At 50.0% G+C, this 27,835-nt stretch overlaps 1 protein-coding gene across 2 annotated transcripts; it reads right to left on the bottom strand.

Moving 5' to 3' along the window:
- Positions 1–44: 44 nt before the first annotated feature.
- On the bottom strand, positions 45–27,835 carry Mfn2 (mitofusin 2). Of its 2 annotated transcripts, none has more exons than XM_050153310.1 (19): positions 27,601–27,835; positions 26,312–26,451; positions 22,021–22,199; positions 17,621–17,756; positions 14,019–14,181; positions 12,895–13,019; positions 11,589–11,697; positions 11,378–11,485; positions 10,354–10,507; positions 9,595–9,662; positions 9,213–9,334; positions 8,301–8,427; positions 7,876–7,980; positions 7,628–7,730; positions 6,829–7,049; positions 5,558–5,713; positions 4,331–4,527; positions 3,250–3,384; positions 45–1,897 (listed from the first exon to the last, which is right to left on the bottom strand). In XM_050153310.1, exons 3-19 carry the CDS (start codon positions 22,193–22,195, stop codon positions 1,828–1,830), a joined length of 2,274 nt encoding a protein of 757 aa, XP_050009267.1. In that variant the 5' UTR covers positions 22,196–22,199; positions 26,312–26,451; positions 27,601–27,835; the 3' UTR covers positions 45–1,827. The 2 variants fall into 2 exon arrangements, with proteins under 2 accessions (XP_050009267.1, XP_050009268.1); XM_050153311.1 differs by lacking the exon at positions 27,601–27,835 and adding an exon at positions 26,588–26,718.

The following is a 27,835-nucleotide window of genomic DNA, read 5'->3' as shown; positions in this document are numbered from 1 at the left end:
AGCCCACAGACTTTGCGGGGCCACTGCCAGGCAGAGAGTTCACACAGGGTCATAACTGGGGCTTTATTTTAGTTTCCAATACATCAGCAGAGATACAGGTAACTCAGACAGGTGCATCACCTCGAATATGCCAGAAGCAAACTCACTGTGTCAGGAGCCTGTCGCGCCCCAGCAAAGATCACACAACAGCAGCAAGAAATTAAAGTGCTCCGCTAAATGTCTCAGGTGCAGTCTCTCCCTGGTGGTATAAGTGGAATTTTTACTTATGTAAGTTCAAAATTTCATTCAGTACTCAGGGGCTATACTGAAAAAGAGTTTATTCTATTCCCCCCCCCCAAAAAGAATACAACATTTGTTGGGATCATGTGACACTGATTTGTCCTGACCCACTGTGAGGTGACCCCATCTGTCCAGCCTAGTAATACACTCACGACTTCTTCCCATTACATGCTGAGCCGGGTCAAGACCATCACTATCCCAGTAAACAGGGTAGGCTGAGGGGCAAGAGAGCACATGGCCATGGGCAGCCAACCAGCAGGACCTTGTCCCCAGGGGAGCTCCTGGCTGTGGACTTCTGGGAGGAGATGCAGCCCAATGGTTTATCTCTAAGACACTCTCTACCTGGTCTACAAGGCTTCATTAACCCGAAACTGTTTTTTTCAGACAATCCACCTGGGTGACTGGAATCTTCCCCACGTTGACCAGTAACAGTTTCAAACCTCAACAAGGGGAAGCTCAGAGTCAACAGGAGGCTAAGCAAGCAGCAGGAGGTTCAGGAGTAGAACGGGAGGAGGCTTGAGGGTCAGGGCAGTAGGAAAATGGCAGCCTGGCTTCTCATGCTGTTTTGTGGCCAGCTGCAGGCATCGACACAGGGTACAGTCTAGAGAATGGTGGCCACGGGGAGCTTGCAGCAAGGCAGAGATGAGCTGGAGTTAGGGAGGTGGGCTCACAGGCTGTGCGCCCCTCAGTGCTAGGGCAGGTCGCGAGAGGGATCTCTTCTGTACCCACCTTCTCCAGCCACCCCAGGCAGCCCCACCTTCCACCATTCCTCCTGCTACATCCTTTAACCACCTGGACCACACTAGCTCTCACTAATAAACCAGGACCATCAGGCCAAGAGCTGAAATCAGAGCAAGGGCCTCAATGGCAAGAAGAGAGGCAAGCCCCATCTCATCCTGTCAGACGTCAGCACCACCACATCTGATACCCTAATCCACACGCCTTCTCCCGAGCTCTCCCTCTGCTCTGCCTGGCAGAGGTCCCCAGCCTCCCATACGAGCTGCCTGAGTCTAAAGCCCAGGGTGTGCTGAGCCTGGCCACCAAGCACAACTCAGAGACTGCAAGTGGGGAAAAGCGCTAAAGCTGAGGCCAAACACAAGATACAAGTCCTTCTGGGACAAACGTGGTCCTTCCAGAACTATCCTGAATTCTTCTGGGGAGTCCAGTCACCCCCACATTGTCTTTCTCTAGGTGTGCCTGCTTGGGCTGAAAAAGGTGGGCGTGTCTGCCTGATGCCTGTGAGCGTTCCCCTCAGTATTCTGCAGGGTGCTACCCTGAGGAAGACCTTCTCAAATGCACCGAACTTCAACCAGGTGAACATGCTGAGCAGACACGGACACGCGTGACTCCTCATGCCGAGCTGACCCGTCCTTGTCGGTCTCCAATTGGGGTGTGCACCGGGGTCTCCTGCAGGGGTCGGGTAACTGGTGTGGAGGCTCAAACAGTACAGGACAATGGATGCTTTCCTTCTCTCCGCAGTGGCCAAGGACTGGAGCCCATGGGAGGTGCGGCCCTGCCTCTCTCTGCGCAGGCCGCCCCCGCTGCCCACTACCTGCTCGGCTGCAGGTACTGGTGTGTGAACATGTTGAGTTCACTGTCCAACCAGCCAGCTTTATTCCTGCGAAGACAAGACTGCTTTGTACAGGCGGCAGACTGAACAGGTCACACTAGCCTGTCTGAACTGTCACTTAATCCTTCAATAGCACAATTTCCCATTTTGTAGATGAGGAAAAGGACAGAGTCCTACTTTTAAGAAAGAGGTGAACTGAGAAAGAATCTCACTAAGCCGCCCAGGCTGGCCTGAACTCATTCTCAGCTGTGAACTCCTCCTGCCTCAGCCTCCCATGTGCTCTGATTATACGAGTCAATCACCACGGCTGGTTTGGGTTTTGCTGCAACCCAGAGTCCCCAAACCTTTGGAGGTCAGCTTTCTTGATTGACAGTTGAAGGTTTGGGTGCTAGCTCAGCCTATCTTTGTGGCTACCAGCAACAGCAGCAGCAGACATTGTCCCGAGAGCCAGAGCCAGTCAGTGAGCGGTGTGTCCCTGGTGGTGGGCAGGAGGGGCACCTCTGCATAGGCCAGACACTGACCTGTTGGGGCTAGTGCTGAAACTTGTGAGTACCTCTCTGTCCTCTTTGGGCCTGACATCAGAGGCGGGGGCAGGATATGCAAGTCCCCATGTGCTAATGTTATCACAGCCTGAGTGGGCTGAGGACTACAGTACTTCTACCTTTAGCTGTGGCTGCCATGAAATTATATTCTCATCTCACAGATGAAAGCCACAAGACACAGGAAAGCTGAGGAGGGAGTGCAGGGCCAGCACCCAGAATCTGGCTCCTCCAACTGATCCTCCTCCCAGCAAATGTCATAGTTCTACAGAGGCCACCAGTCCTGTTCCTGTGCAGAGACCTGGTGCTAGGCCCTCCTGCTCCTGGGCTCAGAGAGGAACTAAATATGACAGACATGGTGGCAGCTCTCACAGAGAAAGAAGAGTCAAAGTGCAGCCCACCTGCACCCCAACTGTGGAGCTCCAGACAAGGGCCTCAGCTTCCATGGGCACTATTAGAAAGTGGAGCTGAGATGGACATGATGGCACACATCTTTAATCCCAGCACTAGGGAGGCAGAGGTAGGTGGATCTCAGTGAATTTGAGACCAGCCTCATTCACTGTCAAGTTCCAGGCCAGCCAGGGCTACAAAAACTGGGTGAGACAGCCTGTGCCAAGTGCTGAGACCCTGCAACATCACAGCACTGCCTTGTTTCCTGGGTCACTACACCCCATCTGCAAACACCCTGAGGACTGTGACATGACACTGTGTGTTAAGCCTCCAGCACCAATGCCATCTTGTACTCAGAGCCTGGCAAACATCTCACGAGAGCTAAATCCCTGAGGAGCACCTGGGGTCCACACTGGAGACAGCAGATGCAGACAAGCCCCAATCCCCCAGCGTGGCCACTAGGCCACTCACCTGAGCAATTTGGCTTTGCTCTGAAGTGACTCCAGAGCCTCAACTTTCTTGTTCATGGCAGCAATTTCCTGCTCCAGATTTTCCCGGGTGATGTCAACTTGCTGGCACAGATGAGCAAATGTCCCAGATAGTTCCCTGAGGGGACAGAAGATGGGATCAACTGGGAAGATGGTGGTTTTGACAGGATTCTACTGGTGGCCAAATCCACCCAGAACAGAGAAGTAGCTGAGTCCATCCACATCTGCTCTGGCCTGAAGTCCTGCTTTTGGGATCCTTCCCAGCTCTGCTATAACAGCTCCCGATGCCCACATCAAAGACACTGGGCATCACCACAGGAGACACATCAGTCCAGGGGTGAAGCTAACTGGAGACAAAAGGCCAGGGTTTGGACTCTGGTGCTCATCAGCTAGGCAGCGGGGAAAGGTCCTATCTCCTTTATCTCCAAGTCTCATCATCCTCTCGTGCATGCGTGTGTGTGATATGGTAGGGAAGGCAGGTTTTCATGCATGTAAGGCAAACTCTCTACCAACAGAGTTATATCCCTAGCCCTATCAGTACACACCAATAAAAAAACATCTAGCTCACAGCTACAAAGCCAGTGCAAAAAGAGTCTGCCACGCCACAGTTCGAGGGCAATCAAAGCATGGTGGCTCAAGTCTACAATCCCAGGACCCAGGAGGTTGAAGCCAGAAGACTGCCCTGAGTTTGGAATTAGGCAGTACAAGGTGGTAAAACTGCCCTCTCCGTGCTCCTGACCTAACGAGGCATTGTAATCAGGCTTTGATTTAGGATCCCACAGCTCATGCCCTTCAAGGCAACCTTTAATATTTATTTACTTAAGAGAAAAGGTCTTATGTAGTCCAAGATGGCCCCAAACTCTCCCCATATAGCCAAGGATGACCCTCCTGCCTCCAGCTCCTCAGCCATGGACCCCTCTGTCATCCCTGGACACAAAGCTAGCACTACACAAAGTCCTGGGACCCATGATGCTGAGACTCAGGGGCTCTTGGGTCAAGCTGAAAGAGAGATGGGGAGAGCCCACCAATTAGCGTGTCCTTCCTCAGGTCCCTGGGTTACTCACTGCTGGACTTGGTGGCTGCAGTTAGAGCCAGTGTAACTGATAATGAGCTGCAGCTTTTCACTGGCGTATTCCACAAACTGGCGCTTGAAGGCCCTCTCCTTAGCCTTGGTGGTCCAGGTTAGCCGCTCATAGACGTAGAGGAGGCCGTACAGTCCAAAGGAGAGGGCAATGAGTCTCCAGCCCACTGCCTTCCACACCTGTAGGGATGCATGGTTAATCTGGAGTGAGGTCTCTGCGGCTCCACTGGGGCTAAGAAAGCAGGCACTGTCTCCAGCTGAAGTCAGGGGACTGGTGTGGCCATGGGCAATAACTCAGGGTTAGAGCCACTGTCCTGATCTAGTGAGGAACTGCTTTAAGTTCTGGGGATGGAATTCAGGGCCTGGCACACGCTGGACTCCCCTGCTGCGCTTCAGCCCCAAACCTGAGAAACAGGCTTTGTAAGAGAACCCAGGTGATCCAGAGCCACAGCTTGTTCTGGGGCAGAATCTGGAGTCACTCCTCACAGCCCACCAAGGAGAGTAGACTTTCATGTCACACTTCATCCTGGCTACATGAACTTGGGCCAGTTTACTGACAAGCTTCTTCATTGACAAAGGAGGTATGTGATGTAAATTTAACCCACAGATGGTATAGCTAGGCAAACAAAATGCTGTAAGATCTATAAAAGGCCTGTCAAGGGTCAGAGCTGTAGGTCACAACCCTCTCCTAGGCCACTATCTATGGAAAGAGCCACAGGATGCAACTCTTAGTCCGATGGGAGGGACTCAGCTGATCTGACAGTGTTTGTGACAGCCACCCTTTGCCAACACCACACCCCCAGGGAGATCTCAGATCTCTCATCGTGAGGGATGGTGGCTACAAAGGGTCTTGAGACAGAACAAGGTGAGCCCCACAGAAACAGAGGGGCTGCCCTCAGGGCTTGAGTCAGACAGAGTCACATATCCAGAAGCAAGAGATGAAGTTAAAGGGCCAGGTGGGCCTCCTGCTTAACCTTTAATTGTTCCCTATTATCTACTTGTTATGGGAGAGGCCTGTGTCAGAAGGGGAGGCTTCAAACTAGCAGTGAGTTTCTGCAAGCTACATCCAGGAAGTGGGAACATCCTGTTAGTTGTGTGATGTCTCAGAGGAACAACTGTATGTGAAAGGCCCTGGCCACACAGCCCCCCAGGGTAGAAAACACTCACTGAGCCCCCAGGAGCCCCCCTCCCCCAAGCAAGTGTCACTGACCACTCCTCCAACCACAAGAATGCCCATGGAGGTTCTGGATGTCAGAGAGGCAAGGCCGGTAACCATGGAGACCATAAGCTCCTCCTGTGTGAGGGAGCCCTGCGGCAAAGGGGGCATACTGGGGTTGGCGGGTGTTAGAGGGATAGGCCGCTGAACCTGATGAGAGACAACAAAGGATGAGAAGGATGTTACAAATCTGTCGTTCAAGTACACCCTCAATGATCCTCAAGACTAAACGAGGTAGGGTAGGGACTGAGCAGCTCTTCGACTCCCAAGAGGCAGAAGAGGGAAAATGAGCTTTGTATGCACCACAGTGGGATATCTGCATCCTGAGAGCCCTGCTAGCCCAAGGTGAGCACTATGGCATGTCACTGGGCTGCTGCCAGTAGAGAACTTTTACTAAAAGTCGTAATTAAAGCGTTTGTGAGTGTGTGAGTGCGTGTGTGCGTGCACATGTGTACACACACGCATGTGCATCTGAGTGTGTGGGTTTGTGTCAGACATCCTCCTCCAGCGCTTTCTGCCTTTAGACTGTTCTCTCAATGACTGGACGCTTCGTGTTTCAGCCAAGCTGAGATGCCAGCTTTGGAGGAAGAGTAAGTGCTTGCATCCACTGAGCCTTCTCCTCAGTCCCTAATGTACTTTTTATTCTAAAATTTAAAGTCGTGATGTGTATTTTTTTTATTGTAAACTTTATTTAACTGTATATGTATGAATGTTTTGCTTGCATGTATGTCTGTGCACCACACGTGTGTCTGGTATGCATGGAGGTCAAGGGCACTGGATGCCTTAGAACTAGAGTTAGAGGTGGTTGTGAACCATCATTAGGTGCAGGGAAGAGAACCTGTGTCCTCTGCAAGAACAGCAAGCACTCTGAACTGCTGAGCCATCTCTCCAGTTCCTAATGTATTTTTATTCTAAAATATTTCTAATTGCTCGGTTATACATTTTAAAGTGGTGGTTTACAGGTACGAATTTAAAATTCCCTCCCTTCTGTGGTGTCAAGGATCAAATGCAAAGACTCCTGTATGCGTACAAGGCACACATTTCCCCACTGAGCTATGTCTCCAGCCTCCAAGTGGTCTGTTTTGAAGAGCACACACTGAGACAAGCACTAGAACCCCCCTGCATTTGTAATCAGGACAAGACCAAGCTGACAACAGTAGCAATGCTGACCAGTGACTGAGTGGCATACTGTCATGGCTGTCTGCCTTAGGGACCCCTGGTGGCAGGTGATCTCCCATGGTGCCCTGAGGAAAGCAGCTTCTTGCCTGATCACTGTAGCCCATCAAAGCCCGGCGGCTGTTCTTGGGACCCAGGAACCTGTTCACCAGCATTGTCCATCCAAGGGAGAAGTGGAACTCTATGTCCTCCTGAAAGTCAGCGCACAGCTTGTCACAGTTCAGGTCATAGCTGAGGGAGAAGCACTGGCGAGGGACCAGCATGTCTATCTGATTTCGCGCAGACACAGGCAGAAGGGGCTTCAAGCCATCTGTCAGGGGCACAAGCAGAGAGAGTGTGCAATCAGTGTAGGCCTGTGCCACACCGGGGCCCAACCTCAGGCACAGAGTCCATACAGCTGCTAGGGTTGCTGCAGCTCTGCAGAAACCTCACCCAGGTGGTCAGCTGGTGGGACTGGCTGACAGGTCACCTTTCCGAACCTGCCAGCAGTCACACCAAAGTCTCAACTTGTATATTGTCCCACATGGCAACCCAAGTTCACAGAGAATGAACTCAGGACACCAGACCGGAAGGTAGTGGGTTAAATCACCACCAAAGGTAACAGATAAGGAAAGGCCATCCTAGTTGACTGATTATTTTGATTACGTGTATGTATTTGCGTGTCTGTGGGACTATGTGCTCATGGGTGCAGGTGTATATGGAGGTAGGGGCATAGGATCTTCTGAAAAGAACTGAAGTTCAGGCGGTTGTGGTCCTCCTGACATGGGTTTTGGAAAACAAGCGGTCCTCAGCCAGAGCTGTACACACTTTTAACACACCGAGCTATCTATCCAGCCTCATCTTGGATACGGCAGCTCCACTGACCCCAAGGTCCCCTGTGACACTAACCTATCATGTCTTGCTGCATAGTCTGTAGGGAGTTGGTGATGGCCGTGGAGCAGCGGTCAGACATGTTCCGGCCCAGGCCTTCCTCTATATGGCGGTGTAGTTCCTGCCTCCAGAAAAGAGAGGGTGAGAAGAAGCACGACCACCAGGAGTCTCTCGGGGTTCAACAAGACCGCCAGTGACCAAAGAGGCCTCATGTCCCTGCCTGGCACCTCCACTCAGGGACCCTCAGACAGTCCAGCTTCACTCACATTCTTATAAACCTTGAGGACAACTGGGGATGGGTGAAAGTCCATCTGGTACTCATCAACCAGCACAGAGAGGCGTCTGATCTCTTCAGCCATGGCTGTGGACACCTGCAGCCAAGGGAGGGTGCTGTTAGCATCAAGAGGACTGTGCTTTGCTTTGGCGGGAGGGGCTGCAGTGGACTGCACGCCTGTCCCCATAACAAGCAGCCTCCTCAGCTCCTCTTGATTTGAAGCTTCAGAGGTGGAAGAAAATGAGCAATCAAAAGGGTCCTGGACAAAGGCCCAGAGGAACCTGTTCTTCAGCCAGGGCCACAGAAAGCCGAGGAAGCCCCTGGGATGAGATGCCTTGCCCTTGGCATTTGCTGCCATGGAACTTGACTTTGACTCGGAGCCCCAATCTCCCCACAGAACTTTCTCTTCCTTCTCACCTGCCTTTCCACTTCCTCTGTAATCTGCTTAATTCTCAGCTTATAGTCTTGAGCCAGGAGCTCCAGCTGCTTGTCGATGAATCTCAGCCGGTCTTGCCGCTCTTCCCGCATCTCCAGACAGTAAACTCTGGAAGCAAAAGAGCACTGCTCAGAAGCCTATGTCCCCACATGACAAAGCAGGGACGCCAAGGGAAGCTGGGAAGCTTACGGTGGCCACATTTCTCCTGCCTGGCCAGGGATCTGAGGCAGGCAGAAGACAGCCCCTCATCCCTCAGGCTTCCTTTAGGGGAAGGGGTGGTGACAGAGAGAGATGGCTAAAGAGGTGAGGGTTAGAAACAGTTCTGCTAACTAATAAGGGAGGGGGTAATGTGTGGCAAGCCAGCAAGATGGCTTAGCGGATTAAATGTTTGCTATACAAGCCAGATGACTTAAATTCAGTCCCTAGAATCCAGACAAGGTGCAAGGAGAGATATGATTCCACAAAGTTGTCCTCTGACTTCTACACGTGAGCTGTAACATAGACACACACTCTATAACAACAGTGTGAAAAAAAAATTTTTTTGAGACAGTCCTGGCTGTCATAGAACTCACTTTTGGCCTCAAACTCACAGAGATTGGCTTGCCTCTGTCTTTTTGAGTACTGGGATTAAAGGCATGCGTCACCACTGCCCAGTTCTATTTAATTTTTATTTTATTTTTTTATTTTTCAAGACAGGGTTTCTCTGTAGCTTTGGGAGTCTGTCCTGGAACTAGCTCTTGTAGACCAGTCTATTTAACTTTTAATGTGGTCTGGGTGTGAGCCCATGGACTCAGCTCAACATTAACAATCTGATCTTAGATGTATCTTTTTATTTGCCCAAAGCAAAATACACAGAACCGTAATTTCCCTCTGCCTTGGACTTGGGCTCTCACCGCTGCTCCTGGGCGGCAATGTGCAGGGAATCCATGATGAGACGAACAGCTTCTGCAATCTGCTTAGCCCGGACTGTGTGTTGCTCAAATTTGGTCTTTACTGCAGACTGGGAAATGCATTCCTGGAACAAACAGAAGCACTGAGGGAGGTGGGGCCAACACCTCCAAGGACTAGACTGTGGCTTTCATAGCCAGAGATCCTGGAACAGATAGAGCACTAAGTGAGGTGGTCGCCAACACCTCCAAGGGCTAACAGAAAGAGGTACTGAGGGAGGTGGGAGCCAATGTCTCTAAGGGCTAGGCTGTGACTTTCATAGCCAGGGACAGGGCTAGAGAGAACCTGGAAGGACAGAATCACTATATACCAGAATCAAAGACGTACCTCAAATCGCCTCTCAAAATTCTGAAATTCAAACATCCTCACTTGAAACCCTTCTGCAAGAGCGCCCCCTAGGAGAATGGCAGTGTTAGTGAGGGAAACAGCTGTACAGAGAGGAAAACGGGGAAATTCCTTCTCTAGGTTACTTTCTTTTTAAAATTTTAACTTTATTTTACGTGCACTGGCATGAAGGTGTCAGATCTCCTGGAACTGGGGTTACAGACAATTGTGAGCTGCCATGTGGGTGCTGAGAATTGAACCCATCCTCTGGAAGAGCAGCCAGTGCTTCTTAACCATTGAGCCATCTCTCCAGCCCCCTAGGTTACTTTTCTAACCCTGTGGCCAAAATCATCTGACAAAAAACAACTTAAGGGAGGAAAGCAAGCTTCCCCAGGCTCCCAGTTTGCGGAGAAACAGTCGGTCATGGCAGCATCAACTTGAGGTTGCCTGCCCAGACCTTACAGGGCAAAGAAACAAGGAATGCTGGGGCTCACTGCTTTCTCCTTTACACTCAGCCTGGGACCCAGCCCACGGGATGCTGCAGCTCACATTCAGGGTGAGTCATCCCCCTCAGGGACTCCTCTTTGGAAATGCCCTCAAAGACAGGTCCAGAGGCGTCTCCTAGTTGATTTTAAGGAACAAGGACCTCCTCCAGGCTCTGAGCACCACCTCGCTGTCAGACCAAGTGCCACCAGCAGACCCAGTAAGAGACCCAAATTTCAAATATCCATAAAAAAGGAGGCCGTCGGCTCTCATGGTTACCTCCTTCTGGCATGCCCTGGGCTTTCTGGACCCTGGCACTGAGCACCTCCTTGGCAGATACGAAGAAGATCCTGTCCCCAGCCTGAGCTCGATCCACCACGCCCAGCTCGTCCACCAGAAAGCTGGTGCAGCGTTCCATGTGCTGCCGCCGCACCTGGGCCACAGACAGCTGTGTGTGAGCAGGGCAGGAGTGGGGAAACACCTCTGCTCTCGAGCCGCCAGTTTCCCTAGTTCCTCTCTGGGTGCTTGAGACACAGAACAGGCCCAGACGACCTCAGGTCAAAGTCTGCCTAACACTGTTCTTTGGTGTCCCAGAAAGAAAGGAGACTAAACCTGGCTCTACACGGACAAGCCAAGTGTCCCAGGACCTTGACTTATCAAACAATAGGCACCCCTGGAGAGTCTCAGTTCCTAGGTAGAACTTAAAAGTGTTAAGAGTCTCCACAGACCCCAGCGTCAGGCATTGTGAGCAGGTCCCACTCCCTCAGGTGTGGAGACAGGATCACAACAAAAGCTCCATGACGAGCCTCAGCAGCATTTGGACTCACAAATCCCTTTTCTTTTCTTTCACATAAAATCAGAGTTGGGAGTATCCTAGAAAACACCCATTCTTCATTCTCTTTAAGCTTCTTTCCCAAATGCCTTCCTAAAGTCTCTTTCTACAGGTACTGGTCCAAATGAAAAGAAAAACAAAGATGAAAATAATCATGGCAGAGATGCTCTTTCAATCCAAGAGAAGTCAAGGAAAAGAGAGAAAGTGAACGGGCGGGGAAGGGAATGACGACCGCCATCAGTGACCACATCCAGTCATATGTAGTCAAAGCAGTGACTTGATCCACTAGATCTGAGGCTGCCGGGGGGGGGGGGGGGGGGGGGGGGGGGGGGGGGGGGGGGGGGGGGGGGGGGGGGGGGGGGCAGGGCTAGAGCCTGGACAAATCAATGTGTGCTAGGGGGGCGCAAGCAGATCCCAATGGTTAGTGCTCACGGCTCATGGCAGTCTCCAAACTGCCAGAGAGACACCCACCTCCTCCATGTACTCAGGCTCTGAGGCAGAGGCATCCCAGCGGTTGTTCAGGATGAAGATGTTGGGCCGGGAGAGACGCTCGCTCACTTTGTGGAAGAACTGCTTCTCCTAAACAAGGGCAGAGGACCTTGGTGGAGGAGGGGTCCTGCCAGTCAAGGCCCCACTAGCTGTCCTGCCCAGCGTGCCCAGGGACAAGGTGGAGAAGAGTTACCGTCTGCATCAGTGTGGACTCTGAGTTGGCCACCAGCACAAACACATCAGCATCCAGGCAAAACTTATCAATCCAGCTGTCCAGCTCCGTAGTGACATCGATCCCAGGGCTGGTGGGGGCAGGTGTGAATCAGCACGGTCAGGTGCAGGGCCTGAGCCCCAGTGTGAACAGCCCTGGGACTTACAAGGCAGTCGGGCGAAGGAGGGAGGCAGGTCTACCCTTTCCGGGGAGCTTTATTTCCTTTCCCTGACCTTCCAGATCACTGAGGAATTCGCAGTTCCGTGTTTTAGCACCTATCCCTCCTCCCCCCTTTTTTTTTTGTTTTTGTTTTTTGAGACAGGGTTTCTTTGTATAGCCCTGGCTGTCCTGGAACTTGCTCTGCAGAGTGCTGGAATTAAAGGCATGTGCTACTACCACCAGACAGCACCTGTTATTTTTATAAAAACATAATAACTTGTAGTTTTCAGTTTTCTAACTGAAACTAAATTCAACCAAATTCAAGTTTTGAATTTTCCTTTTTTAAATTGAGATTGGCCTCAGGTAGCGGAGACTGACCTTGAACTCCTGGTCCTCCTGCCTCATCTCTCTAGAGAAGTGATTAAAGGCACGCCCTACCATGCCCAACTTCCAAGTTTGTATTTGGCCACCATATAAAGTATTGTATTTTTCGGTGTAGGAGTAACGTGTCCAAAACACAGGGTGTTCCTTCAAAAGGAATAAAATGGCCATATATGCTACCCAACACACATACTAACTGTTGTGGAATCACCAGCCTTCCCAGAGCCAATGTCCTGAGGATTGCTAAAGACCTACTCTGTCAATGGCATTTCAGATACTGGCAAGTGAAATGATTAAACAGGTCCTAAGTTGTCCCAGGCTTCAGACTAGAGAATTGTGTTTTGGTGTTCCAGAAGGAAAGGAACTAAGGGAACAAAGAGCCTAAATCTGTTGCACAAGTCTTCCAAGGACTGTTTTATAGAGCAAGTGCCTCTGAAGCCAGAATCAGCTTGGACTGGCAGAACCCAAACACACTGACTGGCATGTAGAGCCTCCCCCGTTTTTCAGCGCCCCTATCTCTCGAACAGCCCACTCCTGGGACATCTGCAGGGCACTGATGCCAGTGAGCATGATAACCAACCAGGCCCTGGAAGAAATCCAAGGGGCAGAAGGATTTGGTTGAGCTCTCCGAAAGGCTCCAGTACTTAAACAGAGCAAAGAGAGGACACAGGGACCTTCAACATGAATCACCCAGAAATGGAGAGTTGGTACCCTCAGACTGGGATTCTAGGAGTCTCCCCCCTCTCACCTGTCCATCAGCACGAGGTCATCCTTCAGAAGTGGACACTTGGAGTTGGGCCACATCACACTCACCAGGCTGCCTGCATGCAGCTGCTCGTCCTGATGGAGGGCATGTGCCAGCTGGTTCACAGTCTGACGGTGGAGGAAGGAAATAAACATCAGGCCAAGAAGTATCATCAGCTGGGAGATCTCCTGTGCCACCTACTACAACACAGCAGCCTGGGATGGCTGACCAACTAACTGGCTAGCCCCTGTCCTTTAAAAAAAAAAAGAAAAAAAAAAAAAGATTCAAGCACACTGGCTGCTCTCCCAGAAAACCTGGGTTCATTTCTCAGCACCTTCAAGGCAGTTTACAACTGTACTAAGTTTCAGGGGATCTGAAGCCCTTCTGGATAGACTGTGTGCACCAGACACCTCTGTGCCTCTGTGTTATAGACATACAAGTAGGCAGATACTTATACACAGAAAATAAGAAAATGTTTAAAAGATTCATTAATTTTTAACTACGTGCATGTATATAGGTGTTCACAAAGGCCAGAAAAGGGTGTTGGACCCGCTGGAGCTGGAGTTCTAGGAGAATGTGTGAGGCACCTGACAGTGCTGGGAACTGAACTCGTGTTCTCTGAAAGAGCAGCAAGCACTCTTCACAGAGGGACCATCTCCCCAGCTCCCTTTCTTTCATCGCATTCCCCTTTAAGCCTCTCTCTCAAATATCACCCTGGGGCGCAATTTATTCTGCAACGATTAATCCCCCATGAATCAAAATGCACACCTGGCTCCAAGTAGAGCACAGATGCCTCTCAGAAAGTAAGAACGCAGGGGCTGCTGGCTGGGGCATGAGAATCCCAGCGCACACTCAGGAACCACACCCTGCTGATAAGCCCAGGAGGAACATATGTGCTCTCCTCCCTGCGCAGTGCACAGCCAGCCGGCTCAGCCTCTCACCCTCAACAAGCTGGGCCTTGTTCCTGGTGCCCCACTTTCCCGACCCTCTCAAACACTCTCACAATCCCCCACAAAGCTCATGAGCATGGAGGTGGGTGAGCCCTGTGACACTGCTGTGCTGGCTGCTCCGTGTCCAGACTGCACCCACTAGCGCCCACAGCAGAGAGTTGGCTGGACGGAACCCACCTTGACGCTCTTCTTCTCTTCCGAGCCCTCAGTGAGGAGGAAGGCCTCGTGGCCGTCTGTGCCCTCCACCCGCAGGAAGCAATTGGTGGTGTGGCCAATCCCAGATGGCAGAACTTTGTCCCAGAGCATGGCATTGATCACGGTACTCTTCCCATTGCTCGTCCTAGGAGAAACAACAGTGAGGCCATGAACAATAGTCTGGGCTGTCACACTGTAGTGCCCAGACTGGGCTGAAGTCTTATTCTCTGCCATGTCAACGGCACCCAGGTAGCACTGAAAGGAGGGCTCTGTGTTTGTTAAAATGGCAGGTGAACATCCCTCAGCCTGGACCTGTTACATGCTCAGCGCTTCAGATCAGCTTGCAGGCAGCTGGTGCAGCAAGGGCTGGTACAGACACGACCTGTCTCAGAGTTCAGCACCACTCAGTAAGTAAGCACTGGTGGAAACTGACTGTCTTCAAAGCAAACCATGCTCTTCCCTAAACCATGGGCCCTGTCCTCTGAGTTGTCATCCTGTCCACATGATCCCATGTCCTTGTTTCCCAACACTGGGCCTGCTGTGTGGCTATTTTCCCATCATGCTTCTCACACATGAAGCCCCACTTCTCAGGCCCACCAGTGTCAGGCAAAAGGGAAGCTTCCTTTAGTGCTCTATTTAACACACCCCTTTCTACATTCTGCTTCTTGTAAACAGCTCCATTTGCACACTTGCCTACTCCAGGGTTTAATGGGAACACTCTCTCTTCTGCATGGCAATCCCAGCAGCACACAGCTTCCAAAACCACCGATCTCCATGTGCCCAGCGACATGGACAGATACTAGCACCCGGGTGAGGGCCAGGCCACACCTTCCAGGAAAGGATGAAGAAACAACAGGCCAAAGAAGCTGAGAGCACACTTGAGATCACAAGTCATCAGGAACAGGCCTTGAGACACAGTGTTCACTCATTACTACCACTGTGTGCCAAGCACCAGTTAGTTTATCTAGGACTTTTAACCTAAGTAGAATTGTAGCTTTGTTTTTGACAAACTGGCTTCAAACTCCAAATGGAGGATGACCTTAAACCTTCCAATCCATCCCCTCCAGAGTGCTGGTATTGTAGGTGTGAGTGCCATCATGCTGGGCCCCAGGGCTTCACATACATAGCAGGCAAGCACTTACCAAACGAGACACACCAGTTTCAGGTGCTAATTGTTTTTAGTGCCTGATCCTCCTTATTACAATTGAAACTCTTAAAACAAAGGGGGGAGGGGGAGGGGGGAGGGGGAGAAGAGTGGGAGTAGGGGGAGGGAAATGGGAGGCTGGGAGGAGGCGGAAACTTTTTTTTTTCTTATTCTCAATAAAAAAAAAAAAGAAAAGAAAAAAATTTAAAGAAAAACACAATAAAATACAAAGTCCAAAAAAAAAAAAAACAAAAAAACAAAAAACAAAGGGGGAAGCTTCACAGCACAGCACTGACTAGGTATGACCCCACAGACAGGAAAAAAGTCTACATAGTTGATTAGACTAAACCAATAAAAGGGCTAGACACCAAAGGATATAACTGTCAGAGTGAAAAGGTAGCCTGCAGAATGGCTAAGATCTACAAATACACAGAATGTATTTAAAGGGCTGGAGAGAGGGCTCTGTGCAGTGGCTCTCAACCTTCCTCACTGCAACCCTTTAATGCAGTTATTTCCTCATGTTGTGGTCACCCCCAATCATAAAAGTATTTTTGTTGCTACTTCATAACTGTAATTTTCTACTGTTATTAATCATAACATAAATATGGGTTGTCTGAGCCTTAAAAGGGTCACAATCCACAGATTGAGAACCACTGGCTCAGTGGTTAAGTGTGTGCACTTCTCTTGCAGAGGACCTGGGGTCAGTTCTCAGCAACTCTCAACTGTCTACTCCAGCTCCAGTGGGATCTAGTGCCACTGGTTGGTACCAAGATCTGTACCAAGTGAACATACCCATGAGCATAACAGAATATAAATGAGTCTTTAAAAAAGACCCACCAATGTATTTAAAAGCTCCTACAATGCAACAATAACCAAAAGAACAACCTAACTAAGGAATAGATATAGATATATAAAAGGCCAATCAACACATGAAAAGTAGCGCGGCAACCCTAACATTAAGGAAATACAAATCAAACCACACTAGGAGCCCAACACGAAGGGTCCAGCACTGAGGCTGGGGCAGCATCACCTGAGCCCAAGAGTTAAAAATCAATTTGGACATCACAGTAAGGCCCCTATCTCCAAAAACCAAACCAAACAAAAATAAAAAAAAAAAACAAAGAACCCCACATCAGACTGTTACTTCTCACTCAGAGGCATGACCACTATCAAAACACAGAACACTGTGGACAAGGGCGTGCAGAAACGACCCATGTGCACTGCTGGGGGAACTATACAACGTACAGTTGCTGAAGAAAACACTAGTGAGATCTAGTGAGCTTCGGAGCGGAACGACAGGCTTCACCAGCAATCCCACTTCTGTGGACAAACCCAAAGAACCAGAAGCAGGGACCAGAAATGACATCTACACACATGCGCACACAGTGACATTATCTGTTAGAGTCACAAAGCTAAAGCAACCCAACTGTTCACAGAGATGAACAAATAAAATGTCACATGCACATGAAATGGAATATTCTGCCTTACATGGGAAGGAACTGGGCTGAAGACATTCCTAGAACCCATGTAAAAGCCAGGGAGGTGTGGCAGCCACCTCCAATCCCAGCTCTCCAATCCCTGGGGCAACCTGGTTACCTTGACAAGCTTAGAATCGGTCAACTTCGGTTTTAGTGAGAATCTGGCTCAAATAGTCAAATCCTAGCACTGGGAAGCTCAGGCAGGATGAGGCCAGAATAATGGCTGCCAAGGGCTGGGGCGTGTGGGGATCAGGAAGTCACCATTTACTAGGAACGACTTCCGCTCCACCAGAAGAAAAGCTCTGGGGACTAGCTGCATAGCATCATTGCTATCTCCCCAGGGACACACTCTCTGTTGGCTCATCCAGGAGCTGGGACACAGCTCAGCCTAGTTCCAGCTCCATGCATGAAGAGTTTTGTTAAGAATCACAATTTAGCCAGGCAGTGGTGGTGCACACCTTAATCCCAGCACTTGGGAGGCAGAGGCAGGCAGATCTCTGTGAGTTTGAGACCAGCCTGGTCTACAAGAGCTAGTTCCAGGACAGGCTCCAAAGCTACAGAGAAACCCTGTCTCGAAAAACAAAAACAAAAAAACAAACAAACAAAAAAAAGAAAACAAAAAAAAATCACAATTTAAAAATTAAAAAGGGCTGGTGAGATGGCTCAGTGGGGAAAGATGCTTAATGCTTACTGCTAATCTGGTAGCTTGACTTTGATCCCCAGGATTCATAAGACAGAAGGAGAGAACTGACTCCCATAAGTTATCATGACCTTCTTCATTTTTGTGCACATCCCCCATCAAATAAATAAAAATGTAATTAAAAAAATAAAAGCAACAAACAATCAAAAAGAGCATATGAACTCAGGGCACACCACTGCTCTCCAGTGGAGAGGACCTCCTCCACCACCTGTATCCATCCCCACCCCTACCCACCAGCCAGGGAGGGCTTCGAAGTACTCACCGGCCGAAAAAAGCCACCTTCATGTGTCGCCTGGCCAGTACCTCGCTGATCCCCCTGACTTTGGACAGATACCCTTTGACGTCCAGGACCTGCTCTTCTGTAGTGACTGGGTCCAGTTCTGCATTCCTGTGGGTGTCTGAGGGAGGATGACAGTGGTTCAGTGTTTGGTCAGAACTCCAGAGTGATGGCCTCCCTCATGCTGAGGCCTCGCTCTCCAACCCAAGACCACCTCTGTTGACTCTCAGCTCTGCCAGCAGATGGAAGTTCCAGACTCCCTACTATAGTCTTACTGTGTGGCAGCTATGAACGGACTGGGGAGGAAGACTGACAGGGCTCCCCCATGCTATTTGTGTTCCAACAAATAAAGCCTGCCCAAAGATCAGAGTATGGCGTTAGCCACACTAGTTAGCTATAGAGGGCAGGCAGTGGTGGTGCACACCTTTAATGTCAGCACTGGGGAGACAGAGGCAGACAGATCTCTGTGAGTTCAAGACCACTTGGGCAACACAAAATTGATCCTGTCTAAAAGAGAAACAGAACCAAGCAGTGGTGGCTCACACCTTTAATCCCAGGTCTAGGGAGGTGGAGTAGGGAAGTGATATGGTTGAGCAGAGAGAAGAATATAAGGCAGGAGGAGACTGGAGCTCAGGAATCACTCTGAAGTTTTGTAGAGAAAGCATTCAGTCTGAGGACTTGTAGAGACAGAACACCCCATTCAATCTGAGGAGTTCATAGAGGTAAGAACTAGTGGTTGGCTGCTCTGCTTCTCTGATCTTTCAGCTTTCACCCCCTAATATCTGACTTTTTTATTATTAAGACCAATTAGAATTCATGCTACAATAAGAACAGCAGTATCTTCTTCCCTAAGTGTCTAAAAATGAAATGAATTCAATGCAAAGTGCTGGGTGACTACCTGAACACTTGCCTCTTTACTTGCACATGTGAGGTCAGAGGACAACTTTTCGGAATCAGTTCTCTCCTCCACCTCCACCTGGGTTCTGAGATCCTCATCCTAGGCTTGCTCGGCAAGCACCTTTACCTGCTGGGCCATCTCAACAGCCCTATTGCTTTCTTCCTTTTTAGCGTCTATTTATTTTCATGTTTATTAGGGTTTTGCCTTCATGTATATACATGCACTACACCTGTGCCTGATGCCTTGGAGGTTAAACAGAAGCACCAGAGTTACAGATGTGAACACCATACAGCTGCTAGGAGCAGAACTTGAGTCCAGTGCAAGAGCAGCCGGTGCTCTTGACTGCTGAGCCATTTCTCCAGCCCCATCAGTCATATTACTCCTTGACAAACGCTTACAAAATTCTCACATGCTAGGCACTGTTAGAGTCACTTTTTTAAAAGTTAATGTTTTTTTAGCATGTGTGGCACACATGTGCCACAATGTGCACGTGGAGGTCAGAGGACAACTTGCAAGAATCCTTTCTCTTCCACCACGTAGGTCCCAGGGATAGATTTCAGGTGGTCATGGAGGAGACAAGAGCCTTTACTCACCAAGCCATCCCACCAGCCCTCTAGTCAGTTTTCAAATATGGTCCCATTTAATCTTTGTTATGCACACAACACACCATTTGAAGCAAGCAACATGGCTCTGGAGTATAGGACCTCTCCAGTCCATGTCACATTGAGAAGTCCTTCCAGAGCTGGGCCTGTCTGGCCGCATAGCCTCTTGTGCTGCCAGCCCCCGTGTGTGTGTGTTTTTTGAGATAGGGTTTCTGTGTGTAACACAGTCCTGACTGTCCTGGCATCTGCTCTGTAGACCAGACCGATCTTGAACTCAAGAGATCCACCTGCCTCTGCTAGGATTAAAGGCATGTACCACCACACCTGGCCTTGCCAGTCCCCAGTTTTAACTCCACCACACCACCTCCCCAAAGTCACCAGCCTCTCCTCCCTGTAGGCTTGGCTTGCTGCTACCCACCCCAATTCACCTGATGCTCTAAAGAACAGAACCCTGTTGTGAAGTAACGTGGCTCATTTCCACTTTGTCTCATGTCTAGCACGGACAGCACAGGCTCAGGAAGCCTTCCCTGGCACACTGCCTCCTGAGCAGATCCCTGTCTATGCATTCACGTACCTGGCTAGCTCAGCTGTCTGCATTATCTAACATGTGATGGCTAGACCATCACTTGCGAGTAAATGAATGCCCAAAGGATTGTGCTGCTTGACAGGCAGATGGATAAAAAAAATCACTACAGAGGATGAAACTGAGCAAGATCCAGTCTCACCCACCCACCGCAAACTGCTTCAGCTATCTGGCAAGCAGATGGGTGTTTGGACCTGCAGCAAACTCTTGCAAATTACCAGGCTGGCAGGTCCCAGTCCCAAGAACACTCCCCAAAGCATCTGGAGTATGAAAAGTGGCATATCAGAGACTACCTAGTGAGTTTTCCCTCGGACTAGTGCCATGAAAGGAAGTGACCCAGCCAACATGCCACCCCTGTTCCAGCAGTCACCCCACCCCAGATGCAGCAACATTCCTCCCTTATATGGGCACATGGGCATGACCTTTGCAAAGCCTCATAGGAGGAAGCTGGCTCTCAGACACATGGCTTCACTGAACAAGCGCCTGCAGGCTGACTAGCTCTAACTGTTTGCCTGGGTGAAGCCTCCTCTCCCTAACCAGAACAATCCCAAAAACAGCTCCATCACTCAGCTTCTTTCCTTCCATGTGATCAACAAACAAGGGCCTCAGAGTCTCACTATGAGGCACATCAAAGAGCTGTGACAGGATACCTTCCCAAAACACTTGCCTGTCCACAACATCACGTGAGAGAATGACTCAGTGCAGAGAGGGCAGTTGGGCTCTGAGAAGGCAGCAGCCTGGCCACCACCTCTGCATACCTAGGCTCAGGGAAGGCAGAGCAGAGCTACTGATAAATAAGCAGGTTGTAATCTGCAATCATTTCAGCCTCAATCATACTCTAAGATTCAGGGTCAAACCTGAAGATTCCTTAAGCCCCATGCACAGGGCAGGGCACAGGGAGGTTAACAAAACTGGACATGGTCTTTTTCTTTAATGGGGCTTCATATACTGGCTTGCCCATGTGAGACAATGAGCAGGCTGGAGAGATGGTCTACCTGAACTGGGATGGACTCCTGCACCACTGGACCCGAGCTTGGGGTACACCCCTGCACCACTGGACCCGAGCTTGGGGTACACCCCTGCACCACTGGACCCGAGCTTGGGGTGCATCCCTGCACCACTGGACCCGAGCTTGGGTGCACCCTTGCACTACTGGACCTGAGCTTGGGGTGCACCCCTGCACCACTGGACCTGAGCTTGGGGTGCACCCGTGCACCACTGGACCCGAGCTGGGGTGCACCCCTACACCACTGGGTCTGCAGATTCTGCAGCTATACCTGAAGATTCTTAGTCTCACATGAACCCCTGTTTCACACACAAGGAAACCAGGGACAGAGAAGGCTCAGGACCTGAGTCTCCACAGATAAGCTCCAGACCTATGGCTGGGCACCCTTTAGAGGGAGCCTGATAGCTAGTGTCTGGAACTGCCGGCACAGAGAGGGGCATAGGGAAGCAGCCCTCCGCTGACAGAGGCTCTGCTCAAATTAGTAACCAGAGAAAAGACGCAGTGACATGAGTTTCCTACTTGCACTTCTATTGCCAATCTAAAAATACCAACTAGGGCGCCCTGTCCGGAATAATCAACACACAAGTGTTTGGTGCTATGGCAGCCAGAACCAGGCCAAATAAACACACGGGTTGTGGCATGAGAGACACCTGGTTAAAGCTAGGCTCAGTCACTCTAAGGCGTCAGGTAACACTCAAACCTTAGTCTACTTGCCTTTTGGTTTTTCTGTTTGGTGGGTTTAGTAGACAAGGTTTCACCTCAAACTCACCAGCAGCTAAGACCTTAAACTCTTGCTCCTCCCACTGCGGTCTTCCAGATTATAGGCACACACCATACACCACATGCTGGAGATGCCAGCCAGGCTTTACCAACAGAGCAATCACCACACCACACCTCCACCTGCTTGCCTCTTTGGTCGGGATAAGATTCATCTTGGGAGGGCGTGGTGGCACATGCTTTTAATCCTAGCACTTGAGAGGCAGAGGCTGGTAGATTTCTGAGTTTGAGGCCAGCCTAGTCTACAGAACGAGTTCCAAGACAGCCAGGGCTACAAAGAGAAACTCTGTCCCAAAAACAAACAAACAAAAAACTCCTTCAAATGAAACGTGGAATTTCCAACTTAATAGTTCATACCTAATGTTCCTGGTACTCATGATCCATAGGAATCCAAGCAGAGCACAGGTAAGGCAATGACACACTTGGGCTTAAGTTTCCCTAAAGCAGGCCTGTTTGGAACCCCCAAATCCTGCTACTCAAATTTCTCACAGAACCTGACTGAGCAGGTGCCCAGCTCACCTTCAAGGAAGCTGGCACTCTCTTGGATGTAGGCCCCCAGCTGCTCAAAAATGCCATTGATCTTTTTCTTGGCAGTGACAAAGTGCTTGAGCGGGGAAGCATTCACCTCAGCCATGTGTCGCTTATCCTTCTTGACGGTGACGATGGAGTTGCATCGAGAGAAGAGCAGGGACATCTCGCTGAAAGAGAGCCAAGACTGTGTGAGTATAATGTTAGGCCATGATGCTGGGGAGCAGGGGTGGGAGGAGAACTGGGACCACCAAGAATATGGCTGCTCTGTACTCACTCAAGAGAAGCAAGGTCCCAACATCTTAAGGAGGACGGGAATTCTCAGTTCACTTGGGCCCATGTCCCTGTCACACTGTGTTGGTTCACAACTGCCTGGTTGTAGAGCCCTGAGTTCAGGCTTGGTGCTAGCAATCCCTGCCTTGCCTGTTCAACACTGACTAGTACAGCAGAAAGAGGGGAGGGATCTTGGGGTCACACAATCTCACACACAGGAATCCTCAGAAGGAGAAGTGGTAGGAATTGAACCTATCTCCTCAACACCATCAACCTAAAAGTGCATCAGACAGGGAAAGCAAAGTGCAAACAAGGTCAGGGTCAGCCACACCCTTCCATGGCCACTTTGCGGTCCAGGAACAGTGGTCCTCACTCCAAATGTGGTTTGTTAGTCTGCTTGCTTACGGAGTAGAGACAAGGACCGGTGAACCTCAAGAGAGAGAGATCTACTTCTAAGACTAAAAAACAAAAGAAAAAGGGATGTACTGGGAATGGCATGGAAGCACAGGCCGGTGGCTCCAGGGTTTGGGAGTTAAAGGCCAGGTATGACCACACACCAGGCATGACCACACACTGAGCTTCAGGTCAGTCTGGCCTACAGGAGACCCTGTCTCAATAAACAAGCAATGACAACAAAAGACTATCAGTTCCTCCTATGGTTGTATATTACAGAGCCTATTTGAAAGAGAAAGGTAAAAACCCTCCACTGTCTTGTGCTAGCACTGGGCATTCTGGTCTCTGCTAGTCTATCTCATCTTTTTCTCGGTTTCACACATCTCACAGAAGCCATGACACGACGACAAAGTCCTATTGATTTTTGGTCAAAAAAACCCTCAAAACATATACTAGTGTCTCCCAGGTGTGGCTGGCCCTCAAGTGGAGCCCTGGAAGGTCCTACTTGAAGAGTTCCAACCATGGAGAGCACTATGTCCCCAGCAGAGTCCACAGATCCCGGGACATGAAAAGGAAAAGGCCCTCTCAGGCTGAGGGGACCATGTGCAGCTGTATGGATCTAGTCCTGTCATTCTGGGCATGGTCATCTATCCATGGTGCCTGCCACCAAGCCTCCACCCCATGAGTGAGTACACAAGAAAACCCAACAATGGTGTTCAAAGATGCAATACAAGGTTCTGAGCAGGAAGAGCAGCCAGAAAAAGCACAGAAGGTTTAAGTGCTAAAACTGGGTCTTTGAGAAAGGCCACCTTGATGGTAGGCAAAAAAGCAGGTACAGAGATAGGGGCAAACCTATGTTGCCCAATCAACAAACCATCTGGCATGTTACAGATTCTGTAGGACACAGGGAAGTGAGCACACTGCCGTTTCCCCCTTTCCCCTTCTTTCTTCAGGTGGTGGGGTGTGTATGGTGTGTGGTGGTGATGGGTGTGTATGGTGGTGGGGTGTGTATGGTGTGTGGTGGTGATGGGTGTGTGTGGTGGTGATGGGTGTGTGGTGGTGGGGTGTGTATGGTGTGTGGTGGTGATGGGTGTGTGTGGTGGTGGGGTGTGTATGGTGTGTGGTAGGGTGTGTATGGTGTGTGGTGATGGGTGTGTATGGTGTGTATGGTGTGTGGTGGTGAGATACACGGTCTCATGGAGGTCTTAAACTTTTCAACCTTCTGTTCTCTCTCAAGGACTACAATTGTGGGCATGCACCACCACACCCAGCTTCTGAGACATGCTTTCTCAACTAGGAAAGACAACAGAGCTCAGAGAATGGGCACTGGAAATAAAATAATTCAATAATGTAAAGGAAGAGTGCTCTGAAGTCAGGGGTGGGCAGAAGGAGAACAAGGAAGGGAAAGAGTGTAGGATGGGGTGAGGCTGCCCATGACAGAGATTCTGAAATCAACAACATAAAAGGCCCTGTGTTCTTGCATAGATCCAAGCCAGTCATTTCACTCTGGGTCCCTGGTTTCTTCACATTCAACAATAGGATATGGTGTACGTTGTAAAATGACTAAAGATGATGGCACAAGCAACATGTCCAGCACAGTTAGGGCTCAAAGGTAGTATGTCTCATTGTCTCACACAGTAGTAAACTACAGCCAGATCACAAGACTCTCCCCATGGCCACCCAGCAATCCAGTCTAGGATGCTGGGAGCAAAGCTGGTGAGTAACCCTACCAGCACATCCTGTTCTCCCCCACCCACTACCATGGAAATGGAGTAAACAGGTCAGCTGGAAGAGATAAGTAGTGCCCAGCCCACAAGTGACTTGCAGGAAGAAAGTTGCTTGATAACAGCTGGGCTTTTAGAAGTGAGTGCTTCCAAGATGCTGGTCATTGTCTTTAAGCTCAAAGAATACAAACCAAGAGCTGTTAGTGTTCAGTAATTCAAGACTCAAGGGCATGCACACTAGTAAAGCTGAGCGGCTGGGTGTTCAGTTGGCCAGGAGCTGCTCTGACCTCACACCTGCAGCTATGCATCGTAGCCCTGCAGAAACCCACCACAGCTGGCACCAAGCTCAAATTTCTCTGGCTCTGCTGATTCCCACATTGTGTGTCTGCATCTGTCTGACCTTGCTTTCTGTCTAGAAACCACTCTCTCCTATTCATTTTGCATACTCTTACTTTCCTCCTAGAAATAACTCTAAGTCACGCACACGCAGAGGACACAACCTTACCAGATTTTTAGTCTGAATTGTTTTTACAATCACGTTGTGTCTCTACATAGGTGCTGAGCTTCTAGAAAGCCAATCTTTGACAGCATTGCACCCTCCCCATTTCCACCTTCCTCATCCACAACTGCGAGAGGCACAGGCTGCGTTAGTAATAACACTGAGGGAAACAAGCTAAAACCTTGCATCCCTAAACATCCAAATCCACTTTTTCCTGAAAAGCAGTTTCTAGCTAAGTTTGGAGCTCAGCCCATCAAGAGAGACAAACGAATTATTTCCGATTCTGGAATTTAATCCAAAGAGCAAACTGCACATATCTATGTGCTCAAAAGGACTGAATTTGTGAAATAAACACACAAAAGCCCCCCCAAGAACCCTGCTCTCTGGGGCTCTGCCTTCAGCAAGATGGTGGGAGGAGGCTGAGTTCCTGTCCCTCCTCTGGAAAGCCCTGATAGGCCTCACCTTACCAGAGGGCTCACTGTAGGCATGTGGGGCCTATCCCCTAAGTACAACTGGGCCAGAGGGTCCAGTTCCAATATAAGTTACACAAAATAAATAAATCTGGAAAAAAGAAAAAACAGCTTAAGGTCATCTTCAGTTAATCAGGGTGTTCAAGGCCAGTCTGTACACGAGGGCCTGCCTTTCTCAAAAGAAAGGAGGAGGTGGGGCCAGAAGAAACTTCTAACAGGCTTTAAAATTCAAAGGCTCACACTTCAGGGAACGGCTCATTCTGACAGACTTCTCCCACCCCAGAAGTTGCAAGAGCACAGTAATAACACACTAACTTAAGATCAGAAACAAGCCCGATTCTAAACAGAAGTCAGTATTAGCACTTGAAGGCCATCAGAAGCTTTGCCTTGACACAGTGGAGGAGTATTAGGTGTTCACACAGCAGCGTCAAAATTCAGTGCAAGGTGTGTGGATCCCAGGTGTGGTCCTGAATCCACATCACCTCCTTACCCAGTTTTATGTTCAGCAACTCCTAGCAGATAAAATAAAATGGTCCAGAGATGGTCTGCTGGCACAACACAGGAGAAGCTGAGAAATTGAAACAGAAGAGTATCCAGGGTAAAAAAGACAGAGCAGACTCCCAGAGCCATGATAAGGAGCCAGCTTCTGCCAAGCAGAGACAGAGAAGAGCCAGCACAAGGGAAAGAGACTAATTCTTCAGGGACCTCAAGAGATATAGGTCCTGGCCATGTTTTGAACTGTCAACGAGTGAAATCCCCTGGAAGCAGAAAGGAGAAACAGTAGTTTCTTCCAACAGAGGTCAGAAGCCACCAGCTCTGTGCTCCAGGATTCCATCCAAGAGACCTGCACCCGAGAGCCGGGGAACACACTCTTTTGATCGCAATACAGACCCACGGTGCCCAGAACCACAGCCTACACTTACTTTTTAGCTGGTAAGAGACCTTTACAGGGTGGACATCGTGGACATGGCTGGAGTCAAGACGATGAAAAGAACTTGAGGTCTCCTCTGTGTTGATTCAGGTCCAGATTGGCTACTGATGGTGTTGACTCCACTTGTCCCAGCTTTTTGAAAAGGAAAAAGGAGAGGTCAATAGGCAACCGGGAAGGAAAAAAAAAAAAAAAACCCACCTGATGTGCAAAACACATCTGATCAGGAGTCAAAGCCAAACTAACTCATCCCTGAGGGAAGCTTACTCACTGAGGTACTTCAGAAGCAGGTGAGGAAGTGTGGAGGGGAAGAGGGAAGATGATGGCAAGAGACCCGAAGCACAGGCATGCACAAACACATTCTTAGCCACGTGCTAGTGCAAGGCGCCAATGAGGTCCCCGCAAAGGCACATTCAGCAGAGAGGAGGGAGCTGAACCAGGACAAGGTCTGGCCTTGAGGACTGTGAGAAACTGTCAACTAGCAGTGGAAGGGGAGAGGAAAGGAGGAGTCAGTGTATCCCAGCTGCTGTAAAGTAACCCCTTCCATCCTCAAGTCTATGGAATAAATTTGGGCTTAGAGTACTGGGAAGATGTATACAATCAAAGAGTGGTCAAGCTACAGACCAAGATACGCTAGCTGTGACTCCAAAGCTCACTTGTGTTTCCCAAAACAATAAAAGAAGGGGAGCATCAAGAGTCCTTTTCTGGAAGGAGGGAGAGATGATTGGAAAAGTAGATTAACAGGGTAGGGAGTATTACAAGAGATGGAGGCCGGCAGCTTTGCCTTTCTGCATCCACACAGCTATCTTTTTCAGTATTCTCTGAGGCCTTCAATGTTCTAGGTGCTAGGGTCAGGGACGGATAAGAATAGCTCCAAGCCTCGAGGTCTTAACGGGGCAACGAGAAGTTATACAAGTAAAAGGACCTCCGCCATAAATGGCGTAGGCAGTGAACTGGGTCCTAAAAAAAAAAAAAAAATGCTGGCAAAAAGAAAATAGAAAAGTATTGGATGAAAACTGGAAAAGGGGTGTGACCACAGGGCTAGGAAGACCAGAGCGCCGGGAGCTTCGAGGAGCCCACCTCCCAGCCCAGGGTCCTGCGGCCCGCCCCCTCCTCAGAAACGAGGAGGGCTCGACGGCAAGGCCGCAGCAGGGGAACGCCCGTGTGACCCGAGCCTGGGCCCAAGCCTGAGTCCCAGGGGCCCCAGCGTCCTAAGCTGGGCCGCTCAGGACTCTCCCGGCGGGGGCCTGTCGGTTCCACCACCCCGGCGCGCTCGCCTCTCACCTTCACCTTCCCGGCCTCGCGGCGGCCATCACACCCACGACGTCACTAGCCGGTGCCACACCGAGAGAAAAGGGAGGGGAGGGGGCTGCGCTCGTCACTCGTCCCGACGCAGCCCAGATGAGCCGATGGCCTAGGAGCTCAGTCACTTCATCCCTACCACTCCTATGCGACAGCGTCCAGAGACTCCGTGCTTCAAAAGGAGCCTCCGCGTGCCTGTTAACCGTCCCGCGTCCTA

Source organism: Alexandromys fortis, unplaced genomic scaffold (genome assembly GCF_014885135.2).
Source record: "Alexandromys fortis isolate MF-2015 unplaced genomic scaffold, M_Fortis_MF-2015_v1.1 scaffold_88, whole genome shotgun sequence".
Classification (NCBI taxonomy): Eukaryota; Metazoa; Chordata; class Mammalia; order Rodentia; family Cricetidae; genus Alexandromys; species Alexandromys fortis.
The sequence above is the reverse complement of the archived record's forward strand: the minus strand, read 5'-3'. Positions and strand labels throughout refer to the sequence as shown.

Bases quoted from the DNA above. Each gene is read 5' to 3' on its own strand.
- Mfn2 (XM_050153310.1), bottom strand. From the start codon at position 22,195: ATGTCCCTGCTCTTCTCTCGATGCAACTCCATCGTCACCGTCAAGAAG. The intron at 9,335-9,594 runs GTACGTCTTTGA...TGTTTGTTCCAG, and splicing joins ATTTTGAGAGGCGATTTGAG to GAATGCATTTCCCAGTCTGC. The intron at 8,428-9,212 runs GTGAGAGCCCAA...TTTTGCTTCCAG, and splicing joins ATTGCCGCCCAGGAGCAGCG to AGTTTACTGTCTGGAGATGC.